This window comes from Silene latifolia, chromosome 8 (genome assembly GCF_048544455.1).
Source record: "Silene latifolia isolate original U9 population chromosome 8, ASM4854445v1, whole genome shotgun sequence".
NCBI classification, from domain to species: Eukaryota; Viridiplantae; Streptophyta; class Magnoliopsida; order Caryophyllales; family Caryophyllaceae; genus Silene; species Silene latifolia.
Genome location: NC_133533.1, coordinates 13047239 through 13065164, shown reverse-complemented (window position 1 = coordinate 13065164; position 17926 = coordinate 13047239). Strand labels below are relative to the sequence as shown.

At 38.8% G+C, this 17926-nt stretch overlaps 1 protein-coding gene across 3 annotated transcripts; it reads left to right on the top strand.

Moving 5' to 3' along the window:
- The first annotated feature begins 118 nt into the window (after positions 1-118).
- LOC141596422 (uncharacterized) lies at positions 119-17822 on the top strand. 3 transcript variants are annotated; one of them, XM_074416577.1, is made up of 5 exons: positions 530-617; positions 2676-4465; positions 4537-4692; positions 4780-5159; positions 5829-7610. In XM_074416577.1, the coding sequence occupies exons 2-5, from the start codon at positions 4285-4287 to the stop codon at positions 5976-5978; spliced, it is 867 nt and encodes a 288-aa protein (XP_074272678.1). In that variant the 5' UTR covers positions 530-617; positions 2676-4284; the 3' UTR covers positions 5979-7610. The 3 variants fall into 3 exon arrangements, with proteins under 3 accessions (XP_074272677.1, XP_074272678.1, XP_074272676.1); XM_074416576.1 differs by lacking the exon at positions 2676-4465 and having other exon boundaries at positions 119-617; positions 5829-7136; XM_074416575.1 differs by lacking the exons at positions 2676-4465; positions 4537-4692; positions 4780-5159; positions 5829-7610 and adding an exon at positions 14244-17822 and having other exon boundaries at positions 547-617.
- Positions 17823-17926: the final 104 nt, after the last annotated feature.

Genomic DNA, 17926 nt, shown 5'->3' with positions numbered 1-17926 from the left:
CGAAAAATAAGAAATTTGTTTGCGTTATAACAACAATGGTTGAACAAACTATATAGAAATATGATTTAACTTTCAAATTGTTAGTTTCAGTGAACAACGGTTGAAGAATGCGGGAACCATTGTCCATTGTTCTAGACTTCTAGTGGTTGAAGAAAATGAAATACAGAGTGCTGGCCTTCTCATTTCTCTCCTTCAAATATGAAAACAAAATTTGAGTGTGTAACCGTTTTCTATATTTCAATTGATAAACTAATATATTTCTTACTGTCCTATAGGCTATACATACATATATGCAATCCACCAGTCATCATTCATCAACCTCACTTACGCCAACAACATACCCCACCTTAAAATGGCAACAATTTTACGCCCAAGTTTAACCACCAATCCATCAGCAGACACTCATTTATTCGGATTATCTAAGGAATCGTCTGCCATGACAACCACACAAAAAACATCACTATGGCACTCACCGGTGCTATACTTATTCGGCGTACTAGCCGCAATGCTTGGCCTCATAATTTTCCCTCTTCTGATGTTGCTCTACTCTCATTGGAGGCGTTTTTCAGACCATGAAAACCAACAAAGTGATGATGATGACTTGGAGAACCGGGAAGGTATTAGTAAGATTAACAACCCTGCTGATTTTGAACAAAACATCGTTGTTATTATGGCTGGTGATGATATGCCTACCTTTTTGGCTAATCCTGTTCAATTAGTCCGTAATCCCATTCCTAATCAAGATCTTTCTCCCTCTACGTAGAAAGATAGAACCTTTTTGCCTAATCCTGTTCAATTAGTCCGTAATCCAATTCCTAATTAACATTGTTGGAATATTGCTCCAAAATTAGTTGAAGTTATTTCCTATATTTTAGTTAGTAGTTAATATTAATCCTAATAATATGGCACTAGTTGTTGATAACATAGAATTAGTCATTAGCATGATTAGTTACTAGAGTCAATGTTGAGAAAAATGTGAACGTGGGATAACCACCACTTATGCTAGGTTTTAGCATTTAGTAGTTTAGATAAATTGTCGCCTATTTAAAGGCTACGTTATTATCTATTTAATTGAGCAAGTTTACGATTAACTTCTCCTTTTTCTCTCTAAATAATATTCCCCTTAGAAATTCTACAAAGATCTTTTTCACTCTACGTAGAAAGATAGAAATAAGGACCTAAAGTATCAATCATTGTATAGCTATGAGGACTTGGTGTTATGCTTCCGTCAAACATTCCGTTATCTTTTCCCTTTTTATTTCTTTGAAAGGTTGGGAAATGAAGATATGATTTGTGATTAATAATGAACTAGATTTCGTGCCGTGCAGCGCACGGGTCACTTAATATAATCTTAAATATTTGAGTTAAAAAAATTGTAATATTTTTCATCAATTGAAAAAATGACCTGGTTACATTCTAAATCCACTAACATACTTGAAACACTTATTAAATAGCCAATATTAAGTGGAGCTAAGATACTATGGGTTGCATGGAAAGAAACGTTGGCCTTGTATCATAGATAAATAAATAGATCATTGGTAAGTTGTTGTGCAAGTTACAAGTTGTAGTTGGAGTCATTTTTAGAGCATGTTTGGCCCTTTTTTTAAAATATAGTTTCTGTTTTTCAAAAGTAATTTTCAAAAAAACTGTTTTTTCTAAAAATTAGGGTATATTTTGGTTAAGCTCATAATAAGTGTTTTATAATTTCTAGTTTTTGGCCTAATTTACCTGTTTTAGTTTATTTTGAATTCATTTATTGTTGTATAAATATATTTTCCATCAACATATATAAAAAAATATAGAATCATAGATAAATGATATAGGTACAGATTATACTATATTGTAAATTATACTATAAGACCGTTGTATAGTACGACCGCTTAAAAAGTCGCCATTTTATGTTAAAAAATGATAATGTTTTATTTTTTATAAAGTGACTAATTTTTATTAGTGGTCACTTTTTAACATAAAGAAATGATCACTATTTATCGTAAAATGCTCATTTTGTGTCTCTCGCAGTCTCGCTCCATACGATGTTGGTGCACAATAATTACTGAACTTAGTAAATTATAATTTATTGTGAATCCAATTTATGCATAAGAGAATGTAACATCTTTTATGTTTTTTCTTAATCTTTTCATGATACTTGTGATGTTTTTTACTTAGTACTCATTTTTATAATACTAAGCTATAAATATGTATTTTATTGTATGGTTTTATAATGTTACAAGTAACGTAAAAGATCACAAATTTTGTTTATTAACATAGTTTGACAAAAAAAAAAAAAAAATTTACGGTAACGTCACGTCATGCCTTGAAATAATAATTTACCTAAACAAAGTTGGAAGTTTATAGTTGTTGGTTTTAGAAGAAATAGAAACAGAAGCATCAATTTGATGCTTCTGTTTTTGGGGGTGAAAAAGTGGATTAAAGCTTTAGAAAAACTTTCTATTTTTTAAAAAACGAGGTGTTTGGCACAGCTTCTAGTTTTGGGAAACAAAAACACTTTCTTAATCTTGGCCAAACACATACTTAATTATGGCACTTGCTATTTTCAACCTAGAGAATTACTAAATCCTACATTTTTTTCCTGCTTTTTTCCGACTTTATCCCTTGCATTTTGTTGGGTTCTCTTAATTGATGATGACATGACCATTTAACTTTTGCTTTCTTAGTTTCCCATCTCAGGATTAATCGATCAATTTGCAAGTCTTAATCAAGAATCGTTAATCGTTTACTACCCAAGATTTAGAGTCGTTTATATCAACTAATGTAAAGATGAAAGAATACAATACTTGTAATGGTAACAGTCAAGCCTACCGTTACTCATCACTGGTAACAATGTGCTTGACTGTTTAGGTATTTTTCACCGAATTGATTGATTCGGGTCAATGTGGTCTTACTCGTCGTTAATTGAATGATTGTTCGTATGTTGATATGTAAATAAGGAAATAATGCTCGTAATGTAAATTGACACGTAAGATTTGGTGACGCGAAAAACCCAATGTGGGAACAACCGCGGGAGGGACGGTACCCTGCCAAATATTGCACTAGCTTTGAATAGGAGGATGATTACAATTGAGACGGAATGTAAATCTTGCTAGCACGAGGTATTGTGTTTGTGAGGTCTTGAATGAATGTAGGCGTGTGTATGTGAATATGTGATGTCTTGATGAGAATGGCCTTCTTTGATCGCTTCCTCGGCTATTTATAGAGTAAGAACCCTAGGCATGTCCTACCTTGATTATGGAAAGGGAATATAACTTCCATAATAACTATTTCCATGTTTGGTCATCTCCCTCAATTCTCCCTGATCTCCCTGATTTCTCCCTAACTTCTCCCTGACTCCCCTTTCCTAATTCCAGACGCTTTCTTCGATGGGCTTCAATCTCCTTCTGCGTGCATGCCGGTCCATTCCCCTTCTTCGCGCTTACTCCAACCGTGGGCTCCCCTTCTTCTTATTTGATCCATTTATTTATTAAGTGGGCCTGTTGCTATTGTGTGATTTTTGGCCCAAACAGTTTGTCCCAAATTTATTGTGAGGTACGGTTCAAGTTGTCGAGTAAGGAATTTACGTAATCGAATGCTAAACCCTAAGCCGTCATTTACACTCCTTTTCATGCAACTCCATCATTTCAGCCGCCCACCCCTTCTTTTCTCGCACCCTACTCCCTCTCTCTTCCTTTATAACCTCAACCCCCACCTTCCACTTCCATTAATCTCAAACCATTTCCAAAAACTCTCCCTCTCTCTAAATCCTTAACCCCCCTCTTCTCTCACCTCACCGGCTCCACTATTTCATCCTCCACCGTCCCTTCCACCAGGTATTTCCCTCCTCTTTTCTTCTTAATTCCCTTTTTCTCTTTCTTCACCATGGGCAAAACCCGACAATCTTCATCAACCTCCACACCTATTGACCTTAATCCCGGCCCAGTCTTTCCTTCTCGGGGACTCTTCACTTACCCCCATGATTGTGACTCTGTCTTGACTCCTGCTGATATTCCCACGATCAAGGGTTTGCTCGGCCTCGGTGACGGGGTGGATATCGCCATCCCTGAGCCGGGTCAAAAAGCTGATGCCCTTCGCCTAGGTTGGGTTTGCTTTTATCTGTACCCGTTTAGATATGGACTCCGCTTCCCTTTTCCCAAACCCGTTCAAGACTTCATCTTTACAAATAACTTTGCCATGGCACAAATTTCTGCTGCCGTCTGGAGGGTTCTCCTCTAATCCCTGGCCGCTGGTCAGAACACCGGCAACTCTCTCTCCCTGGGTGATCTAGCCCACATGTATAACATCAGATCCCTGGGTAGGGGCCAATTCTCGTTCCAGGGTCGTGGAGAGGCTCCCTTCAGGCACGTGTCCAAATCCCGAGATGATAAATGGTTTGAGGACTTCTTCTTCGTGAGGAAGGACTCCATCCAGCCGCCTGCCGATTACATCTTCAAGAAATGGGTCATAACTTCGAGTAAGTAGCCTCCCTGTCACCTGACTCATTTATCTCGCTTCTTACTAGCTTACTTTATCGTCCTCGTACAGGCCCCTGTGATCTGACTCGCATTGGTGCCAAGATTCCTACCTGCAGCAAGTTGTTCTGTATCTCTGAATCCGAGAGAAAGTTTCCTGACCTGCTCCTTGGTTTCTCACCTGCTACCTCTTCCAACCCTCTTCAATCAGCTCACAGCATGTCTTCTGGTATGCTTCCTACAATTGTTTCAATTTGCATGCAGCTTCTACTAATGCTTTAAATATCCCGACGCCTGAGATGATGCCTGTTTGTAGGTTCCAAAGTTGATCCTCTGGAAGTCATCCTCCAGAGTGCAAAAATAAAGAGATCCACTGCTAGTCCTGATGAGGCATCTGCCTTTAAGAGGAGTGCTCCTGCCGCCTCTTTCCAGACCCCTCCTACGCAATCCAGTTCTGATAGGCCTGAGCCCTTAGAGGTTGATCCATTATCTCGCTATCCGCCTACTCCTCCTGCCAGTCCTCGTGCCTCAGCTAGTGGAGGCACTATTGCTCACGTCCCAGAAGGTTTTGGGAATGTTTATAAGGTGTCGTACTGGCCAGAGATCGACCGGCTGCTCTTCCCTCCTCTAAAGGAGGTGTTCTCAGAGTTTTCTCCAGAGGATATGGCTGAGAATGACGTGCACAATGCCTTTATGGTGAGTGATCTTCGTTTTCTACCTGTTCTAAACTTTACTGATGGTATCAAGGTATACCTCGCAAGTGCACGATTTGTCGATGCACACTTTAGAGGGTCGATCCCACAAGGAGTAGGTAGACTACTAATCGTTCTAGTTCACGAGCTTAGCTAAGTCAAACTAAAATTGAGAGGTGGTAACGATCTAGCACTAAACTAGCAAATTAAAAGGCTAATAAACTAGACAAGCAAAGAACAAGCTAAAAAAAGATTAAGAGTTGATCAAATAATAGGAAATGCTAGAACTCGGTTCTCCCACGAATATACGTAATTCCACATGTTAATTCTCTCGGCTAATCTTAAGAGGTAGAAAGGTAAGGGGGAGATGGCTCTAACTCGCCTAGAACCTCCCTCTCGGGTTTGCAATAGGACACTAGCTACCCCAACTAACTCCCCTCTCGGGTTCGAAAGTCGGTATCCCAAGTCTAAAGCCCAACAACCCGAAAACACATGTAATTCTCAAGGTAGCCTAGCATTAACTAAGGTCATTAAGCCCCTGATGAATGAACATTCGACCCCTTTTTACCCTTCCTTTTGCTAATCTTTTGGACTACTTAGGCACAATCTTAGGCCTTTTTCTTGCATTTTGCCCCTCATTTACGCTACTACCGATTCCGGTATTTGATTGTAGGTAATTCAGCTAGCTAAAGGAAATTTGGGAAGAAACAAGGCACACGAGGAAGTTAGCAAGGAAGAAAGGGGAGGAAAAGGCGGAGGACGACCCCGGGCCGACCAGCCGGCGGCCGGCCAACCGGCAGGCTGTCACATTGGCCATGTTTAAGCTTCAAAATTGAGATGCCTCGGCGCCGGAGGGGGGCAGCCGGCCGCCGGTTGACCGGCTGGCGGTCACTGCTACGCGTGTTTTGTCTTAATCCCCCTTTTTTGTAACCTAAGTAAGAGGACACTATAAATACTCCCCAAAAATCGTGTTTAGACACACAACCCTAGATCTGAGATTATTTCCTTTTCCAAGTTTCAAACTTTGTTAATCATTTTGTTAATCATTCCTTAATTAGACAAATTCTTCAATTAATTAGTAATTGAAATTGGGTTGTAAGAAGATTGGAGGTTCCTCCTTCTTTATTTTTCTATCCAAATTCCTTTCTTGCTATTGAATTGGTATTATTTCTCTCCCTATTTTCATTAGTTTACATTTGTTTTTCCTTCAAGTTTGTTTGATTGTTTATGATAAATTTGCATCTTTGTTGTTTGATTGTTGTTGTTTTCACCATTGTTCATCTTTTCATTGTTCATCTTTTCTTTGATTCTCTTTCCTTTGTTCATCCTTGTTGTTAATACTCAAATATTCAATCTTTGAGTTGATTGGGTTAAAGATTGTGTCTTTTAGTTTACTAATCCTTGTTATTAGATTAAATCATCTTTCTTCATAATTATTGTTGGATTGTTGCATGTTTAGAAGTAGAATTCATCTTCCCACCATGTTTATGCTTAAAGACTCCATCTTTATTGTTTATTTTGCCTTTAAAAACATGATTAGTGAGTAGTCTCCTTCTAGGACTCGGTTTGACCCGGTATGGGTAATTTCACTAATTAATTATCATTAAGGCTAATTAGTTGGGGGAAATTGGTGAGGGTAGTTTAGAGGAATTGCATGTTTAAGGTTTGGTTCTTGGGTAATGTCGACTTTTGACCCTTGCCCACCAACGAGAGTTGGTTAGGTTGTTAGTTGGATATTTGGGAACCGACCCTTGTCACCGACTAAGGTTGAGACCGAAAGGGAGAACCGAGGGAGGGTGCCTCTAGATTTGCGTATGAAATCGACCCTCGAGAGAGGGAGTGGGATGACCCGGATTACGATGGGGGTTTAATGACCTTGACCAATTACTTGACCTCCTTGGGAAAATGCATGTTTTTGGGGTTGTCGGGTTTTGAGTTAGGGATACCGGCTTTCGAACCCGAGAGGGGGGTTAGTCGGGATAGCTGGTGTCCTATTGCGAACTCGAGAGGGAGGTTCTAGGCGAATTAGAGCCATCTCCCCCTTACCTTTCCACCCCTTTTGATTAGCCGAGACAATTAGTATGTGGAATTACTTATATTCGTGGGAGAACCGAGTTTTAGTCCTTCCCATTATTTGATCTATTCTTTATCATTTAGCTTGTTCTTATCTTGTCAAGTTTTTTTAGCCTTTAAATTTGTTAGTTTAGTGCTAGTTCGTTACCACCCTCTTTATTTTATATCGACTTAGCTAAGCTCGTGAATTAGAACGATTAGTACTCCACCTACTCCTTGTGGGATCGACCCTTTAAAGTGTACAACGATAAAATCGTGCACTTGCGAGGTATTACTTGATACCATCAAGTTTTTGGCGTCGTTGCCTGGGAGTACGGCTTAATATTAATCATTTTTGTTCTAGTTTAGACTAAGTCCTTTGTTACTAATCCTTTCTTTCAAGTGCTTAGGTCTTTTGCATGAGTAGGCGACGAAGAAGAGGTCAACCAACATATCCACTTGATCGCGAAATTGAAGCCACGGCAAGAAGACTTAATTCTCTAAGAATGTTAGAACACATTGGATTGATGATGCCAAGTCCCCTTGTTATTTGATTGTTTGCTCTTAGTTGACATAATTAGTGATTAAAGCAATCAAATGGACTTTCAACAAATGATTCAAGATGATCAAGCCAATCAAGGAAGTCAAGACAAAGATACTTTCCCAAGCCTTAGTCGATATATGTAAGAGTAAGTGTAACATTCTCATTTAAGTCAAGTAATGGCAAAACCATGCAACGGTACGCTGTACCGTGGTTTCTGATACTATCATACGGAGGAGGAATTTCGACCAAATGTTTTTAAGTGTCAAAACTTTGTAAACTTTAAACCTTAAACATTTGAATTTTCAAAAGCTTGAAAATAATCTGAAATTTTGGAGTCACAAGCCCACTTGACTAAGCCTCTAGATTTGTGCAAACACCTTTTACCAAAATGGCAAAGAAGACTTGTCAAACTTCTAAAGTAAGAAAGGCTTTTTGCCATTTCGGTAAATTGTCACATGTTGAGTGTAGAAGCTTAAGTTTTCTGATTTCTTAAGCCCCAAGCCTACAAGTCTAACACTTACCATCACTCAAAGCTATCATTTTTATATTGGATTTAATTTTTCAAAGTGTACTTACCTAAGACTAAATCTACTATAAATAGAGTGTCTTAGTCACATTTATTTCTTAAGACTTCCAAAGCATTTATTGTAAAAAACCTTGCAAATCATTTGTGCATTGAAAGCTTTGTTCTTCAAGTATTTGCAAAACGTTTTTCTGGTTTTAAGTCTTCAAAATTGTTTTCGAAAAAAGCTGTAAAACCTCCAAGTATCAGTTCGATGTACTGTGACATGATGAGTTTGTTCCATGATTCTCGTGTTAGATCTTCATTGTAATCTCCATGTTCATTTAAGTGAACTCTTGAGATTCAAGATTCTGTAACACCTTGAGATAGAACCCATAAACTCTTGAAGCGGAGTAGCTTTAAGTTTGAGTGCAACCGAAGTAGGTTGGCGAGTTATTTTCATTGTAAGGGGTTTAGTAAGTTTGAGTAAATTTCTAAACAAGCAATAAAATAACGGTTGGACGTAGGCCTCGGAGTAGAGGCTGAACCTATTTTTAAAATGTCGTTTGTTTGTTCATTTACTTTTACGTTCTTCCACTTTGCTATTTCTCGCTTGTACCTAATCAAGTTCTGTGTCACAGTCACCTATACCGTGACATAGAACTGCTGTACCTTCTTGTGAACTTATATTCAATTAAGTTTCTCAAGTCTTGTACTTCTTTATTCTTAGCTTAAAGTAGTTAATTAACTAATTTAAGAATAAATTTTTTAAAAAGGTACACCTAATTCACCCCCTCCCCCTCTTAGGTGTTAATCGTTCCTAACTCTTCAATTGGTATCAGAGCCTTGTGCTCTTGATATTGGTTAAATCCAAAGAGTTGATCCTATAGTTATGGACGATTCAAAACACACTAAGTATCCCATTTTCAAGGGAGAAAACTATGCCTGGTGGAAACATCGCATGGAGCATTATGTCAAAAGTGTGGACTATGAATGTTGGTTAATCATTCAAAAGGGTCCCCTCAAAATCGAAGTGACTAATGCTGATGGCACTAGCTCCTTGAAAAGTGAGGATAAGTATGTTGAGGCCGACTATAAGAAAATCGAGAAAAACTCTAAGGCCATGTCCATTCTTCAATATGGGATCGGTGACCAAGAGATTAATCGTATATCTGGATGTGCTTCGGCCAAAGAGATTTGGGACACCCTAAACCTTGCATATGAGGGAACGTCACAAGTCAAAAAATACCGTATTGATCTTCTCATGCAACAATATGAGATGTTCAATATGGAACGAGATGAGTCAATTAATAGTTTGTCTTCACGTTTTTCTAGTATTGTCAATGACCTTAAGAGTTTAGGTAGGAGTTTTCAATCCGAGGATTTAGTCCGTAAAATCCTTCGTAGCCTAACTGAAAAGTGGCAACCGAAGGTTACGGCTATTGAGGAAGCTAAGGACCTTTCATTGCTCACCCTTGATGAACTTATGGGCTCACTTATGGCTCATGAGTTAACTCTCATGAAGCGTTCTAGTGAAAGCTCTAAAGGGAAAGGACTCGCTCTTAATGCTCTCTCAAGTGATGAGGAGGATGAAGATGATGAGTTTGCAATGTTCACTAAAAACATTGTTGGCATGATCAATGGTCGAAACTCTCAAAAGGTATAGCAACAACTCTAGTAAACGCCGTTTTCCTAAGAGAAGATCTAACTCCACTGTTGGTTACTTTAAATGTGGTGACAAAGGTCACCAAATCAAAGAATGCCCAAAGTGGAACGATATTAAATCTAAGGAAAAACGTGACTTTGCAAAACGTGATTACAAAAACAAGGTAATGACTGCTATTTGGGGCATGTCTGATTCTGAAGAGGACGATGTCCTTGAGGATGAATTAGACGCCAAACTTAGCATCTCGTCTAGTTCCTCAAAAAATGCTTCCAAATCATCAAAGAAAGAAGACATCAAGTGTCTTATGGCTCACTCCGTGGATTCAGACTCTGATTCAGACCATGAGGTAATTAAGCTCAAGAAAAAGGTTCGATCTTTCTCTAAAGACAAAGTTTGTCTCCTCCTAGATCAATTCATAGATAAATGTCGTGTCCAAACTAATAAGTTGGAAGCTATGCAAATCGAAATTGAGGACATAGCTGAGGAAAATGTAGTCCTTAAAGAAAGTCTAAATGAGAATGATCAACCTAGTTCCATGTTGGGTCTTGAAAAAGAAATCAAAAAGCTTCGAAAACAAAATTTGTTTTTAGCCAACAAAGTTGATGAAACCAGTGCAACAGATCCCTGTACTGTTGCATCCAGTTCTAAAGGAAATGTGTCATCACTAACACAAGAACGTGACCAACTTTTGATTGACTTAGCTACTTGTAACAGCGAAAAAGGTGATCTTGTTAAGATTGCTGAAATGTTAAATGATGAGTCTAGTCATGTCAAAAGTGCCTTAGAACGAGCTCAAAAATTAAATGATGACCTTCTTGCTCAAATTGAGATGTTAAAAAGAGTGAACAGGACTCATGCCACGAAGTCTCTCTTTGTGGCATCCGATTCAAGAAAAGAAATAGATACTCTCTCGAAATTAGTGTCTTCTTTAACTAAGGAACATGAAACTCTTCTAGCTGACCTCAAATTATGTCAAAGGGATAATAAACAATTGGAACAAATTGGAATGTTACTTAGTGATGAAGCAAGACTTGCAAAACAAGCTTTCGACAATTTAGGTAAATTGAATCTTAATCATCTTGCTAAAATCGAAACATTAACTAAAGAGCTAGATGAGGCTAAGATGTTCTACTTAAAATGGGAAGGAAGTCAGAATGTTTTGGAGTTTCTCTTGAAACAATCACAAGAATATGAAAAATTTGCAAAGAATCTTTGGACTTGGTTTCAAATGCAACAAGAGCACACTTTGTTGCACTCGAAACCAGGATCCAAGTCAAACCGACTCCGAAGAAGAAAGTATCTTTGGTCTTCCGAGTACATCATTTGTAACTATTGTGGCAAAACAGGTCATGAGTTTAATGGTTGTGACAAAAGAGTCCGTGACTTAGAAAGAAACACTAAGAATGCAAAACAAGTGTGGATAAAGAAAGAAGAAGTCAAAAAGGTCGTTGTCAAGAAGGAGCCCAAACTTGTTTGGGTTCCTAAACTAAATGTTTGATTTCTTATAGGCATTAGTGAGGGGCAGCAGCAATTGGTACTTAGACAGTGGATGCTCTCGTCACATGACGGGAGATGAAAACCAATTCCTCTCGCTAGAAGCCTACGATGGTGGCATGGTGACTTTTGGCGACAACAAAAAAGGTGAAATCATTGGTATTGGAAAGGTTGGTAAGTCAAAGTCACTATGCGTGGACAAAGTGTTGCTTGTCAAAGGTTTGAAACACAATCTCTTGAGCATTTCACAACTTTGTGATCGAGGTAATATTGTTGAATTTCTTGCTAGTGAATGTATAATCATCAATGGTAAAACTAGAGAACTCATACTTGAAGGTAAACGTGTTAAAGACGTCTATATGACTAACTTGTATGCATTGTCGGGTCAATCACTATCATGCATGAGTGTCCAAAAGAACGACCCTTGGCTTTGGCACAAACGACTTGGTCATGTAAATGCTAAGACACTTAACACCCTTAAGAAACTTGATCTAGTTGACGGCATTCCTAACATTAAATTTGAATTTAAATCACTTTGCGATGATTGTGTTAAAGGTAAACAAGTTAAGTGCTCTTTTAAATCCAAAAAGGTTGTTAGCACTTCCTTACCTCTTGAACTCATTCATATTGATTTATGTGGTCCTATGCGAGTTGTGAGTAGAGGTGGAAGTCGTTTTATTTGTGTCATTGTAGATGACTTCACAAGATTTGTTTGGCTTCTCTTCTTAAGTTCTAAGGATCAAACATTTGATGAGTTCTTAATTTGGGTCAAAAAGGTTCAAAACAAATTTGGTTATAAACTTGTCTCATTGAGATCCGACCATGGAACCGAGTTTGAGAACTCGTCATTTGAGTCCTATTGTAATGAGTATGGTGTTAGTCATAACTTTTCGGCCGCAAGAACCCCACAACAAAATGGGGTTGTGGAACGAATGAATCGAACTCTTGAAAATATGGCTAGGACCATGCTCATTAGCTCTAAGGTTCCCAAGAATTTTTGGGCCGAAGCCGTAAACACATCTTGTTATATTTACAACCGTGTCATGATTAGAAAAATCATTGAGAAAACTCCCTATGAACTACTACGAGGAAGAAAACCTAATCTTTCACATTTAAAATGCTTTGGTAGTAAATGCTTTGTGCACAATAATGGAAAAGACAACCTTGGCAAGTTTGATGCTCGTAGTGATGAAGGAGTTTTTGTTGGTTATTCCGATCATAGTAAAGCCTATAAAGTTTATAACAAGAGGACTATGAAAATGGAAGAAAGCGTTCATGTAATATTTGATGAATCTAGTCTTTTTGTGTCAAACACACAGGTTGATGATGAGGATGATGAATATGATGATGATTTTGAGATTGGTATGATACGACATGAAATGGATCAAGTGGTAGAAGAAGGCGAGCAACGAGTTGGAGCCCTTTGTTGCATGAGGAGGATGCGCAAAATTCGGGGGAACTAATCGTCCTCCTACACAAGATGATGCTACCTCATCCAGGGGGAACAAGGATGGTGAAGAACAACCCAACCTAATCATAAACGAACCACAATCACCTTCTTCAAACAATCCTCATGCAACAGTCCCCTCCCTCATTGTTGAGGCAGCATTTAACAAACCGAATCCTCTAACTCACTTATCCCCAAGAAATGGAAACACCAAAGCTCACATCCTTTATCAAACTTAACCAGTGACTTAACCTCCGGAATAAAACCAGATTATCGCTTCAAAATTTCTGTGCACACAATGCCTTCATCTCAAAAATTGAACGGACCATGTCAAAGTAGCCTTGAGTGATGAATGTTGGATGATTGCAATGCAAGAGGAATTGGAGCAATTCGAAAGGAATAAGGTATGGCATCTTGTCCCTAGGCCCTCCCAACGTACTGTAATTGGTACACGGTGGGTCTTTCGCAATAAGCTAGATGATGTTGGAGAAATCGTAAGGAATAAAGCTAGACTAGTGGTGCAAGGTTTTAACCAACAAGAAGGAATTGATTACGATGAAACCTTTGCACCGGTAGCTAGGCTTGAAGCCATACGAATGCTTGTAGCTTTTGCACCTTTTCAAGGTATAAAGCTTTTTCAAATGGATGTCAAAACCGCATTTTTAAATGGATACCTTGATGAAGAAGTGTTCGTTGAACAACCTCCGGGCTTTATAAACAACGAGTTTCCCAACCACGTTTTTAAACTAGATAAAGCACTTTATGGTTTAAAACAGGCTCCTAGGGCTTGGTATGATAGGATTTCAAAGTTTCTATTAGAAAATGGTTTCATACGTGGGTCCGTGGATAAAACGTTGTTTATCAAGTCACAAGGAGATGAACTGTTGCTTGTGCAAGTATATGTCGATGACATTATTTTTGGAGCAACTAACAATGTTCTTTATAAGTACTTTTCTGATTTGATGACTTCGGAATTTGAAATGAGTATGATGGGAGAACTTGAATTCTTTCTTGGTCTTCAAATCAAACAATGTGAGAATGGAACGATGATTCACCAACAAAAGTACTTAAAAGAAATGCTAAGTAAGTTTGGGTTGACTAATTCTAATACTATGCCTACACCAATGGTGTCTAAAGTCAAGCTTGACAAAGACGAAAACGGTAAGAGCATTAGTGAAAAGGTATATCGAGGTATGATCGGTTCCTTACTTTACTTAACCGCTAGTCGACCCGACATACAATTTAGTGTGTGTGCTTGTGCCCGTTTCCAAGCAAATCCTAAATAATCTCATTTCAAAGCCGTCAAACGGATTTTTAGGTATTTGATTGGAACACAAGGGCTATATCTTTGGTACCCAACTCACTACGAACTTGATCTTGTAGGTTTTTCGGATGCGGACTATGCCGGTGATACATTGGATAGGAAAAGCACTTCGGGCATTGCTACTTTCCTAGGACCATGTCTTATTTCATGGGCTTCAAAGAAACAAAACACCGTTGCATTGTCCACGGCCGAAAGCGAATATGTGAGTGCCGCTCTATGTTGTGCACAAATTCTTTGGGTACGTCAACAATTGCATGATTATGGCCTTACTTTCGAGACTACCCCTATTTTTTGTGACAACACTAGTGCAATTAATATATCAAAGAATCCTATACAACACTCACGAACTAAACACATCGACATACGACATCATTTTCTACGTGATCAAGTTGAAAAAGGTCATATTTGTCTAAGCTTTTGTAAAACGGAAAATCAAATTGCGGACATTCTTACAAAACCGTTAGAAAGAGAACAATTCGAAAGACTTCGGTCGGAAATTGGTTTATTAGGTGACATACCGCTAAATTAAATTACGTCTTCCAATGATTGATTAGAGGGAGGATTTACATGTAATTAAATTTTAGTTAATATGGTAGAATGCATGCAAATGTCGAACAAATGAAATTGACAACCGTATGAGTGCACTTGAGTTATTTTTGCATTGAGCTTCCCAAATTACTTTATGTCCCATCATACTTAAAAGCCTACACCCTAGCCTCACACTATCAACACTCAACCGTCCTTCACCTAGAATAATTACACCAACCCCTCATTTACTTCCTTGTTTCCACTAACACACCCTATTACCCACTAAACAAAAAACCAACCCTCACCTTTTTCGGATTCCCAAAACCGTCACAACCTCTCTCTTTCCACTCTCTTAAAATGCCTCCAAGATTTTCAAAGGAAGTTCTTCAACTCAGAAATACTTTCAATCCAAAATACATTGCCAAGAAAAAGATGGCTCCCAAAAACGCTGCCAAACCAAATGAAATCTCTGCCACTGCCAAACCAACCGTTGCACGAAAGAAGACAACCGCCAAAAGGGGCGGTGGTCGTGGCAGAGGAGGAAGAAGTAGGAATCCTCCTATGTCTCTCCAACTAGATGCTGAAGTGGACATTGACACCGATGAAGAGGACTCCGGTTCTAAGGCAACCAAAAAGGATGAAGACATTCGAAAATCAAGTGATGTTGCCGAAACAAATGAAAAGAAAGATCAATCAAGTGAGATGAAAGAGGGGGAACTTGAAAGTGAGAAATCAAAAGAGGGAAAAGAATGTAAAGAAAAATCAAAAAGTGAGGAAAAATCAGAGGGAGACAAAGAGCAATTAAAAGAAAGTGAGGAAAAATTAGAGGGTAACAAAGAAAAAGAAAGTGAAGAAAAATCAGAGGGAGAAAAAGAAAAATTAGATAAGAATGAAGGGGATTCAAACGAAAAAGAAAGGAAGGAGGATAGTGATGTTGCAGTAGTTAAAAAGAATGATGATGATGTGCTCTTAAAAGATTTGGTGAGTGAAACTTTAGAGAAGGATGAGAGGAGTGAGATTGATGCAACGGTGGCTTCCACTGTTGAAAGGGAAATCGGTTCCAATGCTGAAAAAATTGATGTTGAGGATCGTGATGATGCCACAGTGGTGTTTGATGATGGGCTTGACCCATTATTTTCAAAACCCGCATCACGAACCCGGTCCAAGAGGAAGATGCTTGAAATATTTGGTGATGATGATGAGGATGTGACCCCGGAGGCATCCCCTCCAAAACCCAAGGTTACTCAAAGAAAAAGGGGATCCGGATCAAAATCCAAAGCACCCAAAAGGGCTCGTTATCAGCGGGATTTACCGAGCATAGATGAGAATGAAATCATTGAGGAGAAGGTGCCTCTCAACACATGCATGGACCTTGTTATTGCTCCTTATGCCGAATCATTCAAGAATGATATCCTCAACCATCTCAATTCTCTCGATCTCCCGGAGGAGATCTTCAAGCTATGTCACGGTATGCTGATTTGTTGCTTCCACAGTGGAAGGCGCTATAAGAAATCCTGGTATGACACATCTCTTGCTTTCAAATACTTCAAAGAGGCTATGTATGCACAGGGTTGGGTGAATCTGCTGGACAAATATAGTCCCATGTACTTGTCCGAAATCATCCAATTCTATGCAACAGTCAAGGTAGATGTTGAATCTGGAACTCTCTCAGCCTTTATAAATTAGAAACCCTTTGTCCTAACCATTGACCAACTTGCTGCTCATCTGGATATTTGTGATGTCGGGCTTACCTCCTTCCCAAAACGTGATTGGGGTGAAGTTGATGAGGTTACCTCTACCCAGGTCATGAAGGTTCTTCGACCTCATGATAATGATGGCCCTACCAACATATATGCCTTTGAATTAACCGCACCCATTCGGTTCATCTTTAACCTGGTTTTTCGTAATCTTGTCCCTTCCAACAATAGCCGTGGGAGATGTTCACTCCTTGACATGCTCCTGATTCATCACATTGTCAAGCACAAACCCATTAACCTTCCCCGTCTTATGTTTCACCGAATTCTTGAGATGTCCACTGAGTTCCAAAGTGGCAACTTTGACAAAAATACCGTGGTTCCTTATGGTATGTGGCTCTCGATCATTTTTATGAGGGAGGGGTTAGTGTTGAAAGGAAGCCCTGCGATTGAGAAATTGAGTGATGAAATGACACCGGGCCTTCTTTCTCGGATGAACTTGGAGATTAAGAATGGAAAATTGGAAAGGAAGAATCAGTCTGGTTCTACAGTAGGTTCTACTGTTGAAATGGGTGTGGTGTTAGCAAAGTTGGATGAACTCCTTGGAATTGTGAACCGGTTGGTCAAAGAACAGGCCAAGTTAAGGGATGAAGTCGGTGATCTTCGCACCATGAATGAAGATCTCCTTGAACGTCTTCAGAATGCCTCCTAAACTCTTGCCTCTTTAACCCGTCTCTCCTTATGAACTTTGGCTCTTTGTTGTTTTTTTAAAGACACTCTCTTGCACCTTCGGCTGTTTGTTTTTATCTTGCTTGAACTCTTTGCGTGTGTTTTAATCGTGTTGCTTGATTTTTGGACGTGTTTTATCCTCCTTTGACGATGTCAAGAGGGGGAAGTAGTTTAATTATGCTATGTGTGATCTTCTAACTCTTAGGCTAACGTCCACCTTAATTATGTCTTAGCTTCCATGATTAGATGTTTTACTTTGGCCAAGCATGTTGCACCTTTCGACTACCTTGATCATGTTTATTAATTATGTTTATGTTGAAATTGCCCAAAGACCGACTAACCATGGGCTAAGGGGGAATATCACACATGTTTGGACTTGTCATCATCAAAGGGGGAATTTGTTAGAACACATTGGATTGATGATGCCAAGTCCCCTTGTTATTTGATTGTTTGCTCTTAGTTGACATAATTAGTGATTAAAGCAATCAAATGGACTTTCAACAAATGATTCAAGATGATCAAGCCAATCAAGGAAGTCAAGACAAAGATACTGTTGGAATATGTGTCCTCCGACAATAATGCGATCACGACTGTTGATCATGATGATCACATGTTTAAGTCTCATCATATAGAATACAATTGGGAAGTAATATTGTTACTGTCAACTGGTCAACATATATCGGTAATGATTGGTGACTAGAGTTTGACATTCTTGTCGTCGTGTGACGGTGGTGATCAGTTGACCCCCTAGGTCATACCTATAGGGCAACACTCTTAATTGATTATTTAAT

Excerpts from the sequence above, each read along its gene's own strand:
- LOC141596422 (XM_074416575.1), top strand. The coding sequence starts at position 15,070 with ATGCCTCCAAGATTTTCAAAGGAAGTTCTTCAACTCAGAAATACTTTC.